We start from the raw sequence: 19,761 nt of genomic DNA, 5'->3' as shown, positions 1-19,761 counted from the left end.
AGGACAGCTTTCCTGTGGCACAGCAGTCCCATCAGTCAGGTGAGAGAGATTACGCTGTCATAGGTGACAGGTCCATACACGTAAACTCAAGCTCACCTTAGAACTCATGAATTTTATTTCATATACAAAACTTCATTACACTAGGTATTAAAGTTAAGGCGAATTAAGTCCAAGTGGCTTTGGGAAAATCTAAATGGACACATCTCAGCGTTCATCTTGTGCTCAATCAAAAGGGCTAAGGTAATTAACTGGGCATGGGGGCTCTCACCTTTAACCCCGGCCCTCGACTGAGGCAGGACTGCTGTGAATTAGAAGCAGCTTCGTCTATACAATGACTTCTAGGATAACCAGGGACATAAAGTGAGACCAGTATAAAGAAACAAAAAGTTCCACAGAGGTGAGCTGGACATGGTGACTGAACAAGGCCCGGCTACACAATAATGCTGTCTCAAAAGAAGTGTTAGCAAATATTAATTTATAACATGTTGGAGAAAATGTGCTTTAGCTTTTAAACATTGTGTGTATTGGTGCTGTTCCCGCACGTCTGTCCGTACGCCATGTGTGCCTGAGCAGATCCCCTGTAGCTGCAGTTACAGGGAACACCGTACACAGGCTCTGCGAACTCAACTCTGGGTCCTCAGAAACAACAGCCATCCATCCCAATTTTAAAACCTGGAAGATGAGAGACCACCGTTTATCAACTGCTCTCTCCACCCTACCCCCATCCCAAAAGGGAAGCTTCAGGAGGGTGGGTCTGAGTTCGAGGCCACCCTGGTCTAGTGAGTTCCAGGACAGCCAGGGCTACATAGTCTTAAAAAAAAAGAAAAACAAAAGAACACTCTGAAATAGGCTAGCACAGAAGAATTTTTAAACTAATCTGTGCAACATGGTGGTGCACACCTGTAAATTCCAGCACTACCAGGACTCAGATACTGAGGCAGGGTCTTAGTGTATATCCCTGGCTGACCTAAAACTAAAGATGCAGACTAGGCTGGCCTCGACCCTGTTTCAAAAATCGCCCCAATAAATAATAGGTAAATCTACCTCACTTTGTGAATTAATGAGTCTAAATGCCCTAATGTTTTCCAAATAGAGCATAATTAATGGGGGTGGGTGAGTTTAAGGGCCCTTAATTGGCAGGGCCTCTTTTTGAAAAGAAAAAACAAAAACCTAAAAGCAGGCTAATATAACATAGGAAGGTTCATTTCCAGCTTAGACCGCTGTAATCACTCTAAAGAGCTTTTCTCAAAATCCTAAAAATTAATTCTCATCTGCACACCCTGTCTTCGGAGCTGCACTCTCTTCGCAGCCGCACGCGGCGCCCGCAGCAGCTGACTCCTCCCCGCTCGTGGGGAAAACCCTGCCTAATATTTATAACGCTATGACATACTGTAATACTCACAAGGTGGTTGTAGAAGTATAAACACGACTGGAGTTATCTGATTGGCTGCTGGTGATGTAACACCCATGTCAATACTTCCCACTGAACGCACGTGTTCGACCTTTTATTTAAATTTCCATTTCATCACAGCAATAAGACACTCGGGGCGGTGCATTTTCTGTGAAACGATCGTCGCCCGGGGCCAGAGGTGCTGCCCGGCGTACACAAAGCACCCAAGGAGGTGTCCTCGCGAGGAGGCACCGCCTGGTCCAGTCTTTTGTGAAGGAACAAAATAAGTTCACTTCCTCGGGCACGGCCCCCGCGCCCCGGCAGATGACAGGGCCGGGCGCGCTCGCTCCCACCGCAGTTACTCCTGGAGTCCCAGGTGAAGTCGTGGCGAGAGCCGGGGACCGTGCGCTAGGGCGCGCGGCGGCGCGGCGGCCCCTGACACCCGCCAGCTGTTTGTCCGGTCCGAGGCGGCCCCGCCCCGAGACCCCGGCCCCGTGCCCCGCCCGCTTCCTTCCCGTGGCCGCACCCCCGCCCGCAGGCCCGAGCGGCCGGCCCCTTTCCCGGTCCCCGGGCGCCCCCGGCCCAGCCCAGCCCGGCCCAGCCCGCCCCCTCCCCCGGCCGGCCCCCACCCTCTCCCCCTCCAGCGGTTACTGCTACCCCGGTGCATTGTGGGCGCACGGTCCGTTGTTCATTTGCCATTCGACCTCCGCCAGGGCCTGGTCGGACGGAAACGCTCCGCCGGCTTTATTGTCGGCTCGCTATGTGGCGGAGCCTGGCGGCTTAGCGCGCCTCTCGCGTCCGCGCCTCGGCAGCCGGCGGCGGCGGCGGCACGACTCCCCGCGGACGGAGGTCTGTTGGCGGGCCGGTGTGTGCGCGCAGCGCTGAAGCGGGGCAGCGGAGGGGCGCCCGCACTCCTCCTCAACTTCGAAGGCCGCACGCGCCCCGGCTCGCCGCTCCGCTGCCCGCCCACCTCTCGGCGCGGGACGCTGCCCGGAGCGCGGCGGGGCGGGGGTGGAGAGGACGCGGCCGGGACAGCGGCGGCGGCAGACGCGTGCGGCGGCCCGGGAGCGAGCGCGAGCCGGCGAGAGGGTGAGGCCGGGCCGGCGGGAGCGCAGCGCAGCGCAGCTCAGCGCAGCGCCGGGGGCGGGGGCGGGGGCGGGGGCGAAGCGTTGGGGGAGCCGCGGCGAGCGCGCGGGACGCGGCCGGAGCCCGGGCGCGAGCCGAGGCACCGGGCGGCGGCAGCGGCGGCGACGGCGGCGCGCGCCATGTCGTTCAGTGAAATGAACCGCAGGACGCTGGCGTTCCGAGGAGGCGGGTTGGTCACCGGCGGCGGCGGCGGCCCCACGAACAATAACGCTGGCGGGGAGGCCTCTTGTTGGCCTCCGCAGCCGCAGCCACGACTGCCCGCGCCGCCCGCGCCGCAGCAGCCCAATGGGCGCGGGGCCGACGAGGAAATGGAATCGGAGGGCCTGGAGCCCCAAGACTCGGAGGCCTCCGCCGGGGCGGCCGCCGCCGAGGACGTCAAGGAGTTGCTGCTGCTCCCTCAGGACATGGGCGGCCCCTCTTCGCTGGGCGGCGGCGCGGGGGGCCCCCTGCTAGCGGAAAGGAACCGTCGGACTCTGGCCTTCCGCGGGGGAGGCGGCGGGGGTCTCGGCAACAATGGCAGCAGCCGCGGCCGCCCGGAGACCTCGGCGTGGCCCCTCAGGCATTTCAATGGGCGAGGGCCGGCGGCCGTGGATCCGGAGCTAGACGCGCTGGAGGGGAAGGAGTTGATGCAGGACGGGGCGTCCCTGAGCTACAGCACCGAGGAGGAGGGGGCGAGCCCGGGCGATGGCAGTGGGGCGGAAGGCGGCAGCTGCAGCAGCAGCAGGCGGTCGGGAGGCGATGGTGGGGACGAAGCGGAGGGCAGCGGTGTGGGAGCTGGCGAAGGAGAGACTGTCCAGCACTTCCCGCTCGCGAGGCCCAAGTCCCTCATGCAGAAGCTCCAGTGCTCCTTCCAGACCTCCTGGCTCAAGGACTTCCCGTGGCTGCGGTACTCCAAGGATACTGGCCTTATGTTCTGCGGATGGTGCCAAGAGATCCCCGAGGACGGGGGCAGCGTGGACCTTCCCCAGGTGGGGCATGATGAGCTTTCGCGAGGGACCCGCAACTACAAGAAAACCCTGCTCCTGAGGCACCACGTCTCCACCGAACACAAACTCCACGAAGCCAACGCCCAGGTACCGTAGATCCGGCACTTGCTTTTTGTCAGCTCTTTGGGGAAAGGTTTATTATCAGTGGGAAAGACTAAAACTAAAGCAAAGACGGGAAAATTAAGCTCTTGCGGGGGAGGACGCCGTTGCGATCGAGAGAGAGAGAGAGAGAGAGAGAGAGAGAGAGAGAGAGAGAGAGATCCGGGAGTTTATGCGTAGGGGTTTGGAAAGCCTGGAAACAAAGTTTTCCGAAGTTGTGGATCTATTGGGGGGAAGGGGCGGAACGACAGTTTTCTAATGAGAGTGCTGGGTTTATTTTATTTCTCATGAGTTAGGCTTTGCCTGTGAGATTGAATCCGAGAGAGGTTGGGAGAGGTTGGAGATTTTGACCTTAGATTGACTCCGTCAAGAAGTTTTTAAGTCAGCGGAGATATTAGGACAGTCTTGTGTTCATGGACACACAGTGCTAGAAGTAGCCTGAAGGATGGATTAAAGTTTCCTTACGCTTCCTGCTACTGGCTGTCCACTCTTAAACTCCCGTCAGGTCGAGATAATGTGAAATATGAGAGGCATATGCAAATGTAAAGGAAGTTAGTTGAGTAAGGTGAATAATTATACGACGTTCATTTCTGTTAAACTTGTTGAACCTTAAAGCAGGCTCTTTGGGTAAAAATCACTGTACATTTTAGCTATTTACTTCTATTGATATTTTTATCCCTTTGGTTGCGAATAACTTCTATGAAGAGTGTTAATCTTTGCTTTGGAAATGTTTAATGCGAAATGATTGGGCTCCCTGGAAAACCGTCAGCCACTAGGTACAAAACAGGCCTACCTATGAGTTTTAATTCCCTTAAAAAAAAAAGGAAAAGAAACAAACAAGAAAAACCCAGTCCTACTCCAAAGGCAGGAGTCTTAACCATTTTGCTAGCCCCTTTTCAAGTCAAATAGATGTTGGTCAGACTTCTTTTCATGACCCAGACAACCTGTGGTGGTGGGTGGGATTCCTTCTTTTGTGTGGCTGGCCAGTCATTGATTTTAGAAAGTCAACACTCAGGTATTAGTCCTCAGCGTGGTGTTTATGGGAGCCATCCTGCTGCTCTGCACACTTACACTAGAGTTTATTAGTCACACAGTAGCCCAGCATAGCAGAGGCTGTAGTTTTAAAAGCATGGGGTTTTGTTTGGTTGGCTTTCTTTTCCCCCCAGAAGGCAGGGAAATGGAGCTTGCTTGGGTTGAATTTTTTATTTGCACAACTTTGCCTAAATCTTAGAAAGAAGGTCACCCCCCACCCCCACACCCATTTCTCTCTCTCCTCTCCAGTGTCTCTGGTTATCTGGGAACTTTTTGGTTTTTTGGTTTTTTTGAGACAGGTTTTCTCTGTGTAGCCCTGGCTGTCCTGGAGCTCACTCTGTAGACCAGGCTGCCTTTGAACTCAGAAATCCGCATGCCTCTGCCTCCCAAGTGCTGGGATTAAAGGTGTGTGCCACCACTGCCTGGCTATCTTGGAACTTTTAAGTATATAGACCAGGCTGGTTTCAAACTCAGACCTGCCTGCCTCTGCCTCTTGAGTGCCAGGATTAAAGGTGTGTGCTACCACACCATATGAAGGTCACTTATTTTCAAGATAATAAAGCCCAGAAAAATTTAGTAAATTGCCTTAAACCCTGGATGACAACCTGAGGTTAGTACCTACAAAGACTTTTGTAATGGGGATAAAGAGTTGAGTTTTAAGCAAACCCAGGTCCACATCTCGGCTTTCTGCATCTTTGCCCATGGAGTTCGTCCTGGAAATTTGATAGGCCTGACATTTTTTGGTTGTTTGTTTTAGGTATGTCAGACTCATTTATATTGTTCTGGAATAAAGTAAACTTGTTTTCCTTTTACAGAAGAGATATTCCAGTCATTAAAGGGTTAAGGCACGTCAGTCATTAAGAGTTAAGTAATAGATACCTGGAAGTATTTAGTGAGATGATAGTACCTGTGGCTTGTGAAAATGGAAAGCTGAGTTTTCCAAATATTGGTATGTAAGTATTTAGAAATTTAAAACAAAACACTTAGAATGAGTTTTTAAATCTAGCATTTAGAATATTCTGTTCAGTAGGCAAACATGAGTGGGACTAACCGTTAGCTGCTCGGTGATCCATACCTCAGAGGGGATTAGTTGGCTAATCTTATGGTCCACCTAGTATGGGTGTATCCTGCAGGCGTGTACCTGGCTCTGCAGAGTTCAGCCCTAGGTTTTCTCAAAGTGATTTTTCTCCCCTTGGCTCTGAGCTACATTGTCTTTTCATCTGATCTAGGCGCTATCCCACTTTGTTTTGTATTGGTTTCCTTGATTGAATCTTAGGTGTTACCACTTCCCACCGTTTCTTTCATTTGTGACCAACCTTAGTTTGAGGAATAGCTTATTCTTCCAAGAAACACCTGAGAACTCTTTCCCTTGTTAACAGTGGCAGGTTCCTAGCAGGGTTTGGGGTGGGGTGGGGGGATGTGGTTGTTGCTCTGGAGCCTTTGGTTACCTTTAGGAGGCAATGTAACACTGTAAAAACATTCTGGGGTCTTAATCATCTTTTTTTTTTTATTTTTCGTTTTTTTTTTTCCCCGAAAAACCAGGCTGACCTCAAATTCAGGAATCCGCCTGCCTCTGCCTCCCAAGTGCTGGGATTACAGGCGTGTGCCCCCACTGCTCGGCAGTCCTAATCCTCTAACCATAATTTTATCATGCTTATTACTTTATTATAGATTATGCTTTGCTCCTCTTACCTGTTAGTGCTTGAACTACAGCCCCCCCCCACACACACACATACCCCCCACAGAGCTGAAGGTTTGGCGTTGGTAGCTGACCTGGGGCCTTACACTGGATGGATAAGCCGTGCTGTCACTGTTGAGCATCACTCCCCACGCCCAAGAGTTATTTCCTGGTCCCTCATTCATCAATGTCGGCGTTTACATTTGTATCTAGTGGCAACAGGATCTTGGGTAGCATGAGTTGACCTCAAGAGTGTCTTTGTGTCATCCACTTTGTAATGGTATTGCTCTTGAATGGAGAGGCAACTATTTCATACTTTCCCAAAAGCCTGGGCATTTTGAGTTTTTCTCACTAACTGTAATTCAATTTCAGTGTCCTGCTTTAGCTTCCTCATTTTAAAAATGAGATGGAAGCTAAAGAGATGGCTCAGAGGTTAAGAGTGCTTGTTGTTCTTCAGAAGGTGAAGTTTGGTTGTCATCACCGCGTGGTAGCTCACAGCCACCCATAATTCCAGTTGCCAGGGCATGCAGCAGGCACAAATGTGGTGGTGTGTGTGTGTTCATATATATAAAGCAGCTCAGGCCTGTGGTCCCCATCCTGGGAAGTGGGAACATGGCATCATTTTAGTTTTTCCAGAGGTAAGGACCAAATTGAAGGCCTCATTTATGCTAGGCAATCAGGCGGCCACTGATCTGCACCTGAAAGCCTCGCCTCCTTTTTTTTTTTTTTTAAGATTTATTTATTTATTATATGTAAGTACACTGTAGCTGTCTTCAGACACCCCAGAAGAGGGAGTCATCTCATTAGTTCTGAGCCACCATGTGGTTGCTGGGATTTGAACTCAGGACCTCTGGAAGAGCAGTCAGTGTTCTTAACCGCTGAGCCAGCTCTCCAGCCCTTCGCCTCTTTCCATTAAAAAGATCTTTTGTGATGTCATACATTTTTAATTTCCCCTTGGATTATTTGTAGGTGTGTGTGTTGTGTATAGAGGGTCTGTACACTTGAGTTGCAGGTGCCTGAGGAAGCCAGAGGCATGGGATCCACCTGGAACTTAGTTCCTGGGGCTTGTGAATCCATGACCTGATGAGGATGGTCAGAATGGAATGCCAGCCCGTGGGGGAGAGCAGCAAATGCTGAGCCCGTCCTTCAGTCTCTGCTGTGTGGCTTTTAAAGACAGTCTTCTACTGTGCTTTATAGCCTGCATTAGGACCCAGCCAAAGACCCAGGACTGTGGTCTGGAAGTGACGTGCAGTGCTGAGTGTTTTTGTTTGTTAGTGTTTTGAGGCAGGGTCTCTTCATATAGCCCAGGCTGGCCTGAAACTCATTTTGTAGCGAACCTGGCCTTGAACTTCCAGAGATCTACCTGCCTCTATTTCTGCACCAGGAGTTCTGGGGTTAAAGGCATGTGTTGGATTTTTGAGAGTTAATACGTTGTTATTAGTACATTACTAAAGTTTGCTTTCATTTCTCATTTTCTTGGGAGGTCAGGTACTGGAATTGGAAAGTTAAGACCTCTTGCAAGCTGGTGAGGGCTTTACTGTTGAACTGTACCTGTAGTGCTTCCCTCCCCCTTTTTACACAGGCAGTTTCTCTGCGTAGCCATGTCTGGTCTTCCTCTGCTTCCTGGTGCTGGAACTAAAGGTTGTGTGCCACCACAACCTGGCTTTCCCCGCCTTTTAGGACAGGATCTTATCTGGGATTGCCTCCGCTAGTCTAGGACTTACCCTGAAAGCCCTGGACCTGTTTCTTATGCCTTATATAAAAAGTCCTTTCTTCTGTTCCTCCTCCGCTGCCTCGTCCTCCTCCTCCTCCTCTTCTTACTTTGTTTTGGTGGTGACCAAAAACAATCAACAAACTTAAGTGCTTTCTTAACTTTGTTCTTTTTGGCTATAGGTCTTGGAGAGGCTTCCCAGGCTTGTTGGAGCCTCAGCCTCCTGTCATCTCCTGCCTCCACTCCCCAGCAGTGGGAGTCAGAGAGTGTCAGCCCCCTCTGTGTGTGTGTCTGTTTGTCTGTCTGTCTGTCTGTGTTTGTGTGTGTAGGCCGGAGGGCAGCTTGGTGGATTTTATACTAAGTTGTGGGTTGCCAAGGTACCGTTAGCTGCCAAGTTTATGTGACCCCTGGGGCCTTCAAACTGTCCCTCTGCTGTTGGGACTACAGATATATACCACCATGCTTAGGGAAGGGCAGTGCATATGCCAGCTAGCCAAGTGCCACTGACCAACATCCACCATGGGAGGGATCTAAGGTTGTTGTAAGAGGGGACCCTCCATTGGAAAGTAAGACACTTAATTGTTTGGTGCTAGAGATCTGTATAGTTGTAAGTATTTTCAGAGTCAATTTCAAGAATTAACTCATTCAGAATTTTGCCATTTGGCCCAGAAAGATTTTTAAATTGCTTTAATTATAGTGATTACCACTGTAGCTTGGTTCAGACCACTTTCTACCCAATTGTGAAATTCTCAGAGCCCAAAACACTCATTCTGTCAATTCTCTGCAGTCTGCTAAGCCTACAACCGTGCACCCAAATTATTATTATTGTAAGTTTAGTTAACCTTTCCAGAAATTAAACATGAATTCAACCCAGTGATGTGATTGAAATTACTAGTTGGCATACTAGTGATGTCAGGTGGAGAAGAGAAAGGTGAGGCAGGTCTGCCTGCCCTTGCTTTGGAAACAGGAAGTCGCAAAGGTTAGGTGGTGTATTCTCTTTCTTGGTTGGCTAGGTTTTAGCAACTTAGAAAGAATCTTAAAAGTCTACATAATGGATTCCAGGCCAGCTAGGAAGTGAGGTAGTGAGACCCTGCCTTAAAGAAAAAGAAACAACAGAAGTAGACTTTCTAGGGATGGAGCCATAAAAGAGAATACTAACAACATACAAGGCACTGTGATAGAGATGTAATGGGGATTTTTTTAAATCAATCAACTACTAAATGTGTTAGCACCAGCAGAACATTGTGATTATATTTGCTATGACCTTGTTTGTCCTCACATTCTCGAAATTGAATTTGATTTTTAAATTTGGAAGCAGAAATTTTCTCTCAACATACTATTCCTAGTGAGTTCTTGAAACAAATCAATGCTGATTTTTATGTTCTTTAGGTTTATATATTGATATTTGTTAAAAAGTCTTTTCTGCTAATTATCATAGACAAAATTCTGAGTAAGGAAGGAAAAAATTTTTACCCTAAGTATTTTTCTATTGTTGCTAATGGGTTGATAAGCTATGGTCAGGTGCGCATTGCTTCCAGCTGAGGTTAGCTTTACTCCCTCAGCTCAAAGGCAGACTTGCCGAGTGCTTTACAGGTTGGGGTGTAATTCTCCAAGGTAAGATGGTAGGGTCAGTCGCCCTTCACCTCTCCCAAGTCTCATCCTCAGGGACGCCGTGTCCCTTCCCTACTTTGAAGGTCTTTGCTTCCTCTGCATACCTTGCATCACACTCTCCCCCTTGTAAAGAAAGCATGGTGTAACGTAGTAAAGCCTGGCTGGCCGTAAATATGCTCTTTCCTTATGACTTAACAGGTTTTGAGTGTATTTGTCTGCATGTATTTATGTGTGCCACATGCGTGTCTCACACAAACTGAGTCCAGAAGAGGTGGTCAGGTCTCCTGGAACTGGAGTTAAAGACCATCCTGAGACACGTATGCCAGGAACTCAAGTTCTCTGCAAGAGTAGCAAATGCTCTTCACTTCTAAGCTGTCTGTCTCTCCAGCCCCTCAACTCAAGTTATTTGTCACTGAATGATTTTGAACTAATGGTCTTTCTGTCTCCACCACGACAGTGATTGGATTGCAGGTGCATGCCACTGTGCCCGGTTTTATGTAGTGCTGTGGATCAAGCACAGGACACAGGACTGCATGCCAGACAAGCACTCTAACAATTAAGCTGCTGTGCTAGAACTAGTAACAGTAGGTTCCCAGCTGGTCACAGCATCTCTTGTCTTCATGCTCTGGTATTGATTCCTGTCCACATTGCTGCCATAGTTCTATCTTCAGTCTGCCAGCCAATCCAGTGTACTTTTTGTTAAGCCTGGATCTACACACACACACACACACACACACACACACACACACACAGTCTTTGTCTCTTTCTCTCACACTTACAATTAACTTCTATAAGGTATCCATCATAGTGGGTCTTGCCCTTTTTGAAAGATAAGTATTTATTTCTTTGTGTGGCACTAGGATTGGAGCCTAGGGTTGTCATAGGCAAACATCCCAGCTCTTTTAATTACCTTTTCCACTGAAAGACGGGGTCTTGTCAGGCGTAGTGGCATATGCCTTTAGTCCCAGAACTTAGGCAGAGGCAGGCTTATTTTTGTGATTTCCAGGACGGTCAGAATGGCACCGAGAAACCAAAACTGACAGGTCTTGAACTTGAGATCTTCCTGCTTTAGCTTCCCCAGTCACTGCCACCATTATAAGCCTTTGTCATCAGGCTTAGCTCTATTTATTTTATTGTGGTCCTTTTATATACCGCTCCTTGTTCTCCTTGTTCATACCCTAGGTGTTAGGGTTATAGGCATGTCACTAGGAATGGAAGTGCTGCTTGTTCATGATTGGGATTGAGGGGAGGGGAGGGGTGTTCACTTGTGGGGAAGGGGTTAAGTGTTTACGTGTGCTTTGTGGACGCTGGGCCACACTGTGCAGTTCTCTTATGAACCTAGACTTCAAGGGTGCTGCAGACCATCTGGGTCATCTGTTTAAAATGGTGTCTCATTTGTTTAGAATGTGCAGCCTCCTACCCAACTATCTATTATCCTCAAAGTATCTCTGTCCCCACAGGGAAATTGAAATGGGCACCAGCTATTAGATAGCATAGACCTGAATCATTTAACATTTTGATTCTAATAAAAGATTTGATTAAAGGGATTTCTTAATTTACTTGACTCAGCAAATAATTTCTTTATTTGCTGTGTCTATTTAGTTGCTTTGCAAAAAAATCTTCAAATATCTTGGGAGAATGCATATATTCATGACATTTTCTAAAAGATTTATTTATTTTATGTATATGAGTACACTATAGTTGTCTTCAGACACACTGGAAGGGGACATCAGATCCCGTTACAGATGGTTGTGAGCCACCGTGTGGTTGCTGGGAATTGAACTCAGGACCTTTGGAAGAGCAAAGTGCTCTTAACCGCTGAGCCATACCTCTAACCCCTCATGATTTTATTTTGAAGGGCTTTTTTTCTTTAAAAATATTTATCTTACATGTATACATGTTTTGCCTGCATATATGCATATGAACAGCATGTATGCCTGGTACCCAAGGAGGCCAGAAAGGGAGACTGATGAGTACCCTGGGACTGAATTCTAGGAATACATAGAGAGCCCTCTCCTAACAGGAAACAGCCCACATTTGGAGGCAGTCATATCTAGTTATCGCAGCCATCTTAAAGTGACATCACTGCGTCCTGTATTTTCTGAAGCGGTTCCACCAAATTATGTTATGCAGTTATGTTGCATTTGTCACACAAGATGTCCTTATTTTTAAAATTAGTCAAAGCCTACCCACAACACACCCATACTATACAAATCAAACACTACGGCACTACCATTTTTTTTTTTTATTATAACTATAGAATAACACGAATACCTGCTTTTACAAATACCACCAGTAATTTTTTTCTCACAACTTACTAAAGGACTAAGCTGTGTATAACAGCTATTTAAAAAGCCCTTTACCAAGCAGGAGAGGGCTCAATATGGTTAGGAACATTTGCTGCGTTTGGGGGTGGGGCCTGGGGCTGGGGCACCCAGGTTCACCTTGCCAGCACTTACACATCACTCAACTGTCCTTCCAGACTGGCCTCCAAAGTGAGCTTCCTCCTGCCTTTCCAAAGTCTCCATATCATAATACTTATCATTTAGACTTCAGGTAGTTGTTTACTTTTAAATGCTAATTCGCAGACCCTTCACAGAAGCGCTGCCATATTTTGTCAGCAGTCCTTCCAAGGGCTCAGGCCTTTTTTACTGCAAAATAGTTCTCTACTAGGAGATCTCAGAACCAAACAGATGAACCTGTTTGTTAGCCAGGTATGCAGCATGCACAACAAAGTATAAAGCTAGGTGTGTACCAAAGAAAGTTGTGTCCTACTGTCTGTGAAGAGCTCTAGCAAGGTAATGAATTCTATTCAGATGGTCTGTTTTTTAAAAGGACCCAGGTTTTATCAGGTCATTGTGATTGGTTCTTCTCACAGAAAGTTATAACTTTATTGTGGGCATTTTTAGAATTATATTCATCATTTACATAAGTCATTGGCTAAATAGTTTGAAATTTTGTAACATGGCTTATATATCAGATGTATGTATTAAAAAAATAGCCTCTTAGAACTTGGGGAGTTCTCATGCATATTCTTTGCCAGGGAGAGGAGAGGAGGGAGGGATGGGAGAGACATAGTGAAGTGAAAGCACTGCCTCCCCCATCCCGTGTCTTACCAAGTGCCCCGGTGAGGGCCTTAGGAGAGCTGGCTAGTAAGGGCTTCCGGCTGCCATGCATGCTCCAGCCAGCTCCTGATTTTTAAAACCTTACTTTCAAAGCAAAAAGTTGGACTTAGACACTAACGAATAGCTTTGTTTCACCTATTTTATTCTTGACTGCTAGGGTTTTGAAGATCCTTGAGTATTCTAGTAGAGGGAAGTGTCTGCTGTAGAGCATGGAGCATTCTTGTATAATAGACGGGCTTGGGGTGTTTGCTACAGCAGAATGGCTTCTTGAGCCTTAGGCACTAGGATTAGTGGGCGAAGAGTCTGGAGCGGTTCTTTGTGCCACAGGTCCACAGGCGCTCTCCATCCTGCTCCACAGTCCTGAAGCACCGATGAGCACTAGTATGCCAAGTGGCACTGGTGCTGTCCTTCCTCCTCACCTTCCCGTTAACAGTGGGAGAATGTGGAGATAAGTGCAAAGCAGTACTGAATGCTCAGTAGTTAATGTGTGGGGATATAACTGCCTGTGGGGTGTGCCTGTCAGTTATTAATTAGAACTAACTTTAATAATACTACCACCATTTAAGGCCTCAGAGAGAGTTGCCAAAGGACACATTCTCTTAGAATCATTAGATCATACTCTTATTTATAGCATGTACATTTTTTTAAAGATTAATTTTATTATTGGGTGGAGGGTGTAGTTGAATTGCAACCAGAAGATGGTACTAGTTCCCTGGGAAATGGAGTTAACAGATGGTTGTGAGCCAAACATGTCCTGCTGGGAACTGAGCTGAACCCTACTCCTCTGTGAGCATCTAGTGCTCTCAACCATTAAGTCATTTCTCCAGCCATGTCTCATGTTCCTTTTTTTTCTTGCAGTGCTGGGGATCGAACCCAGAGGTTCCCCCATTTAGGCTGGCCCTCAACACTGTGGAGTTGAGGATGACCTTGGGCTCCATTATCCTCTCAGCTTCACCAGTAGTGTGGCTGAGGCCTGAGCCACATATTTAGTTTAATTGGTAAATAGGAACCTTATCTAAAGGGATGCTAAATAGAATTATAATGAATACTTTCATACCCAATGAAAGCAAAATTTATATACATTAAAGCCTCTTAAATTCAGGTACCTAAGTGTGGGGAGAAGAGGCCTCTGCTTTCCTGGCTGATAGGGCAGACTGATTTGATTTCAGATAATTTCTTTAAGAAAATAATTGTTATTTTTACTTAAAATTTAATAAATTTCATAGTCTCAGCTTATATGTGAAAAGAAGCCAGTGAAATCCTGCTGATCCTCAGATGTCTTTCTCATACTCCCCCCCCCCCCCCCCCCACACACATATACTGTCTCAGAAGTGCACCAGACTTAGTTCATTTCTTTTGGGGTTTAATATGGTGGGTAACTTTCTATCTCAAAATGAATAACTTTTCATGAATTGACATGCTCAAATCGTTTTTTTTGTTTGTTTGTTTGTTTGTTTTGTTTTTTCTTTTTAGTTTTTGGTTTTTTGGATTTGGCTTTTTCGAGAGACGGGGTTTCTCTGTGTAGCCCTGGCTGTCCTGGAACTCACTCTGTAAACCAGGCTGGCCTCGAACTCAGAAATCCACCTGCCTCTTCTGCCTCCCAAGTGCTGGGATTACAGGCGTGCGACAACACTGTCCCGCGCTGGAGTCGTTTTTAATGATTTACTTTGACAGTTATATTTGTTTTCCTTGGAAAATGTAAATAAAATTTAATGTTAATGTTTTCCTCCAATTACAGGAGTCGGAAATACCATCAGAGGAGGGGTACTGTGACTTTAATAGCAGGCCAAATGAGAACTCGTATTGCTACCAACTTCTTCGACAACTAGATGAACAGAGAAAGAAAGATATTCTTTGTGATGTCAGCATTGTGGTGAGCGGGAAGATCTTTAAAGCTCATAAGAACATCCTGGTTGCAGGCAGCCGTTTCTTTAAGACATTATATTGTGTTTCAAACAAAGAAAGCCCTAACCAAAACAATACTACCCACCTAGATATTGCTGCAGTTCAAGGTTTTTCAGTCATCTTGGACTTCCTGTATTCTGGGAACCTGGTGCTCACAAGCCAAAATGCCATTGAAGTGATGACAGTGGCCAGCTACCTTCAAATGAGTGAAGTTGTTCAAACTTGCAGAAATTTCATTAAAGATGCCTTAAATATAAGCATTAAATCAGAAGCTCCAGAGTCTGTAGTTGTGGACTATAATAATAGGAAACCAGTTAGTAGAGATGGCCTGACTCCATCCCGAGATCAGAAAATTGCCAGCTTCTGGGCCACACGGAACCTTACCAATTTGGCGAGTAATATAAAAATTGAAAATGATGGTTGTGATATCGACGAGAGCCAAGTTGAAAACTACCAGATGAATGACAGTGACTGGGTCCAGGATATCGCTCCTGAATTGGCTGAAAATGAATCTCAAGGTAAAACAAAAGTGTTTATTTGGAATAATATGACCTCTCAAGAGACTGGCAAAGCACGGAGGAAAAACCAAACTACAAAGAGATTTGTTTATAATATACCAGCTAATAGTGAGGCAAAGGTAGAAGACTGCTCAGTGATGCAGCCACTTGTTGCCTATCCGGAAGAAGGCAAGGCCCTGCTCATCAAGGAAGAGCCCGGTAAGTATTCAAAGGGTTTCATTCTAATTGTACTTGCTGAAGTTTACTTTTAATTGGAAGTTTTTAGTTTTTCAGGTAATAGAACTAGGGATACTTGAATTTTGGGTCTTTAAGTTTTAGATTGGGTAGTAACTGAAGTGCTATCTACCGAAAGCCTTATTAATAGTTACGTAACAGATACTTACTTTTTTACTTAGGATAAGGTTATATCTCTGTAAATCAAGCTGTCTTAAGTCAGAAATATTCTTAATATCCTTAGCCCATTGTTCCTCACAGTTTGGCAATTCAACCAAAAAGAGCTTTCTTATAATAAGTGATAATGTCTTATGTAAATTTATTAGACGTGGTTTTAGGATTTGCTCTTGTTCCATAATTTGGAAAATTTTAAAATTGAACTCTCAAGTTACTTCAGTATTATCAAGGAGTGTGACTCCTGTTGGCAGCCTCTGCACTGTTTTATGACAGTGTTTAGTTGTAGCTTATAATTAATCACTTTGTCTCTTGAAAGTCAGTTGTAGGATCTAGTTCACATTTTTATTTAAGGGTTTACTGCTACAGAAGTTTGCTAATTCCACAGGTCTTCAAAAACAGGAATGCTTTTTTTTTAGTGTCACCTGACTGTCACTGTCCTTTGGGGGTTGGGGGAGGACTGTAAGCCTGGTTTCTGGGTGGGGCTGTTTCTGTGGAATTGCAGTTTTTCTTTCCAGGCCACAGAGCCCTTATTTTCAGTATATTCCTAAGACACTGTATATAGTGTGTGCAAGAATCTTGGCATGTCATTGGTGGTAAAAACCTTTTTATAAAGGAGTGGGAACTGCTAGAGAATGGAGAGAGCAGACATTGGCCTGACTTGAAACTGGGTGTTCCTCATTTTGAAACTTCTCAGGGATTTGACATTTCCTGTCCAATCCCTGGTTTTAGGTTTGCACACCATTAGTTTTGTGATTTAATGCCTGTTTACCTCAAAACATGCTTGAGTTGGGTGCACTTACACTTCATTCAGCATTTTCAAGATAGAGGCAAGTAGATCTCTGCAACTTAATGGCCAACCTGGTCTACATAGCATGTTCCATTACAGTTAGGGTTGTTCAGTGTCTATATGATAATGATGAGTATTTTATGTTAAATATTTTATTTATCCACTGATTCACTGTTTCTTGCTCACACACTCTTGTCTCACACTCTCCCTGTGTGGGTCTGTGTGTGTGTGTGTGTGTGTGTGTGTGTGTGTGTGTACACCGTAATATACACACACAAAAGCCAAAGGGCTACTTGTGGAGTTCTCATGTTACGAAGGTTCCAGGATAAACCTTGGGCTGCAAAAAGCACCTTTCCCCACTGAGCCACCCTGCAAGGCAAACCTTGGGAATGGCTTCTGGCATTTTGGCTTTGAGTTTGTTTTCACCAGTAGAAAGAAATAATATGTGGAAGTCAGCATGCATGTGCAGTGACTTACTGGGTTGTTTGGTTTTTGAGACAGGGTCTCATGTAGCTGTTTAGCTGTCCTGGAACCTGTGTAGACAGAGATCTGTCTGCATCTGCCTCCCAAGTGCTGGGACTACAAGGCATGCACCAGCATGCCCAGCTGCTGTTCTTTTTCCTTGTATTTTACGTCAGTTTTTATCAGCAAGTCCCTAATGAGGCTTCTGTTTTAGAGACAGAATCTTATGCAGCACTGGCTGGCCTCTAATTCACTGTGTAGCTGAGGATCCTTTATATCCATCCTTATACATACTCTCGGTTGTGCTTTCCAAGTACTGAGGTTATAGAGTTGTGCCGACAGGCCCGCAGTCATGCTCTGCTGAGGCAGAGATCTAATGATAGATACCTTAGTTGGCACTTTTTGTTTTGCTTACTAATATATAAGTCTTAATCTGAAACTGTGACCACCAGGACTTTCTGCTGCATTTAGTATTCCACTATGGTAGTAACTCTGTAGAGTGTTTAAATAAACATGTATGTGTGTGCTCCTGCCCACACATAAATAAACATTTATTGGCAGAACCAATCAGAGCTAACACTGTTTTTAAATTACCACATACATATTGGAGTGACAATAATATTGACCCATGACTTAGCAATTATTTTAGCAAGCATTTTCTCACCATCCATATCAATGTACCAGGTCTGTCAAAAATTGTGGATAGTTTAATGAGTCAGTTTATCTCATCCTAAAAAGATAATTTGGCGCTTTTACATCATTGGTTGCACTTTGGTACCTGAACTTGCTTACATTCACAAATTTGGTTTCATCACGATAAGCTGCATATCAGCTGGCGACACTTTTATAATTTGATAGTGTCTCTAAAGAAGAGTTATTGCACCATTTAGTGGCAGAAACATGAATGGGTCTTCTCTCACCTAAACAGTATGTAAAATACAGGAAAATAAGTGCTCAAGCCAGTGTGGGTTCATGGGTAGCTCATGTCCGGCCTGGCTGGTGGGCAGCCCTGTGAGCCAGTCTGCATTCTGTGACTGCTCCCGGGCAGTCCCCGCAGCCAGAGTGCCCTTGTCAAGGCTGCCTGGAGTGCAGAGTAAGGATGGACAGTTGGAGGGCCACTCGCTTGTTCTGTATGGTCATCTAGTAAAATAGGTCTTCAAAGATGAGGGCTCTTTAAAATGCCCTTAAGACATGGGGCAGCACTGGACTGTAGCCTTGTTTTTGTTAATAATTTTACTATCTTCTAAGAACCTTTCATAATTATTTATATAACACCTTCCAATGTGTGTGGTTTTTTTTTTTTTTTAAACTACCTCCAACATAGTTTTAAAGAGAGGTAGAAATATATTTCTTGTGACTTTTTCTTTTTCAAGTCAAGAGTTTCTCTGTGTAGCCCTGGCTGGCCTGGAACTTGCTCTGTAGACCAGGCTGCCCTTCACCCCAGAAGTCTGCCTCCCAAGTGCTGGGCTCGGAGGCATATGCCCGGCTTTCTTGTAACTTTTAAGAATATAATCCTACTAATCCTTGGTTAGTTCCTATGCCTTTTATATAATAAAGTCAAAATAAATTCTCCAAAAGGGGTGTCTTCAGAAGACCTGAGTTAAAGTCTCAGCATCCACAGAGTGGCTCACTACCAGCTCTAAGTCCTGTTCCTGGGACTCTGACACCCTCTGAGGGCACAGGCACAAAAGTGAAAAGCCACGTACATACATGCCGGTGACAGGAATAAATAGAAAGGAAAGTAGGCCTTATTAAGAATGTTATGGTCAGAAAATAGTGCGAGACAATTTTTTCCTTGGAGACAGGGTCTTGCTATGTAGCTTTGACTGACCTAGACCAGCTCCCAATGTAGCTCAGGTTGGCCTCAAACTCAAAAAACTCCTTTGCTTTCCCAGTGGTGGCATTAAAATAAAGGTGTATGTTACCAAGCCCTGCAGGGCTTTAATGTAAAGAGCTAAACTGTAAATACAAAGCAGCCTCGACCCAGAAGCTACGCTCTAAGGTTGGTATGATTGAAAGGACCATAGGTCACATGTAAACAGAAGGAACTATTTCTGGCAAAGCTTTGTTTAGTCCTTGTCAAAAAAGTGGCTCTTAATCTTAGCCATAACCTTAGCCATTGGAAACCTGGAGCATTACAGATCGTGATAGCTGGGGACTCGACTCTAGGGATTCCAGTTGAAGTTCTACAGGTGAGTCCACAAGGGTTGGGTCAACAGTGGGATAAGCCCAGCTTCAGTTAGCTGTTTAAAACCAACCAGCTCTTCTCTGTACGACTGTGATGGGTCTGAGTAAGATGGAGTACTGTATTTAAAATACAGTACTGTTTATAGGATTACATGAAAATAATTAAATGACAAGTTATGTCTGGTGCCCTTAGAGTTAGAAAAGACTATTGAAGTTATTTAATAGCAGTTTTCCAGTGCTATGAACTTTCTGCCAAAGGCCACATAGATGCTCACCTTGCTTGAATGCTGACAACATGACCACAGTCAGCCTATGTCTACAGTGCAGTTACTAGAAGTTACCTTCATTTGGAGTCAACATTGACTTCTATAATGACCTTATTCTGCCATTTGTAGTAGAATTTGGACATAGTTTTAATCCCTCTCTCTAGATTAGAAATGTAAATAAAACTAGTGAATATTTTGAAATCTAAATTTAATGCTTGGCATATTTGGATTTATGAACACCTTAAAAGGAAATATGACTTCTATAGTTTATAGCCACAGCTCTAAAAATGCATCCTTTTGTCCTGTTATGTTGAAGCTGAGATTGCACCTTCTAACATTCTCTGGAGGTTTTATTGAAATGGCATGTTTTGAGTCTCTTTGTTTTTCGAGACAGGGTTTCTCTGTGTAGCCCTGGCTGTCCTGGGGCTCACTCTGTAGACCAGGCTGGCCTTGAACTCAGAAATCCGC

At 45.6% G+C, this 19,761-nt stretch overlaps 1 protein-coding gene across 1 annotated transcript in view; it reads left to right on the top strand.

Moving 5' to 3' along the window:
* Positions 1 to 2,020: 2,020 nt before the first annotated feature.
* The window catches only part of Zbtb10 (zinc finger and BTB domain containing 10), a 35,510-nt gene continuing 17,769 nt past the window's right edge, over positions 2,021 to 19,761 (top strand). Inside the window, exons 1-2 of the mRNA XM_052180887.1 lie at positions 2,021 to 3,609; positions 14,517 to 15,399. Coding sequence (XP_052036847.1) covers positions 2,656 to 3,609; positions 14,517 to 15,399 — 1,837 coding nt within the window. The 5' untranslated portion in view covers positions 2,021 to 2,655. The remainder of the gene's footprint in view (positions 3,610 to 14,516; positions 15,400 to 19,761) is intronic.

The sequence above is a fragment of the Apodemus sylvaticus genome, chromosome 4 (assembly GCF_947179515.1).
Source record: "Apodemus sylvaticus chromosome 4, mApoSyl1.1, whole genome shotgun sequence".
NCBI lineage: Eukaryota > Metazoa > Chordata > Mammalia > Rodentia > Muridae > Apodemus > Apodemus sylvaticus.
The sequence above is the reverse complement of the archived record's forward strand: the minus strand, read 5'-3'. Positions and strand labels throughout refer to the sequence as shown.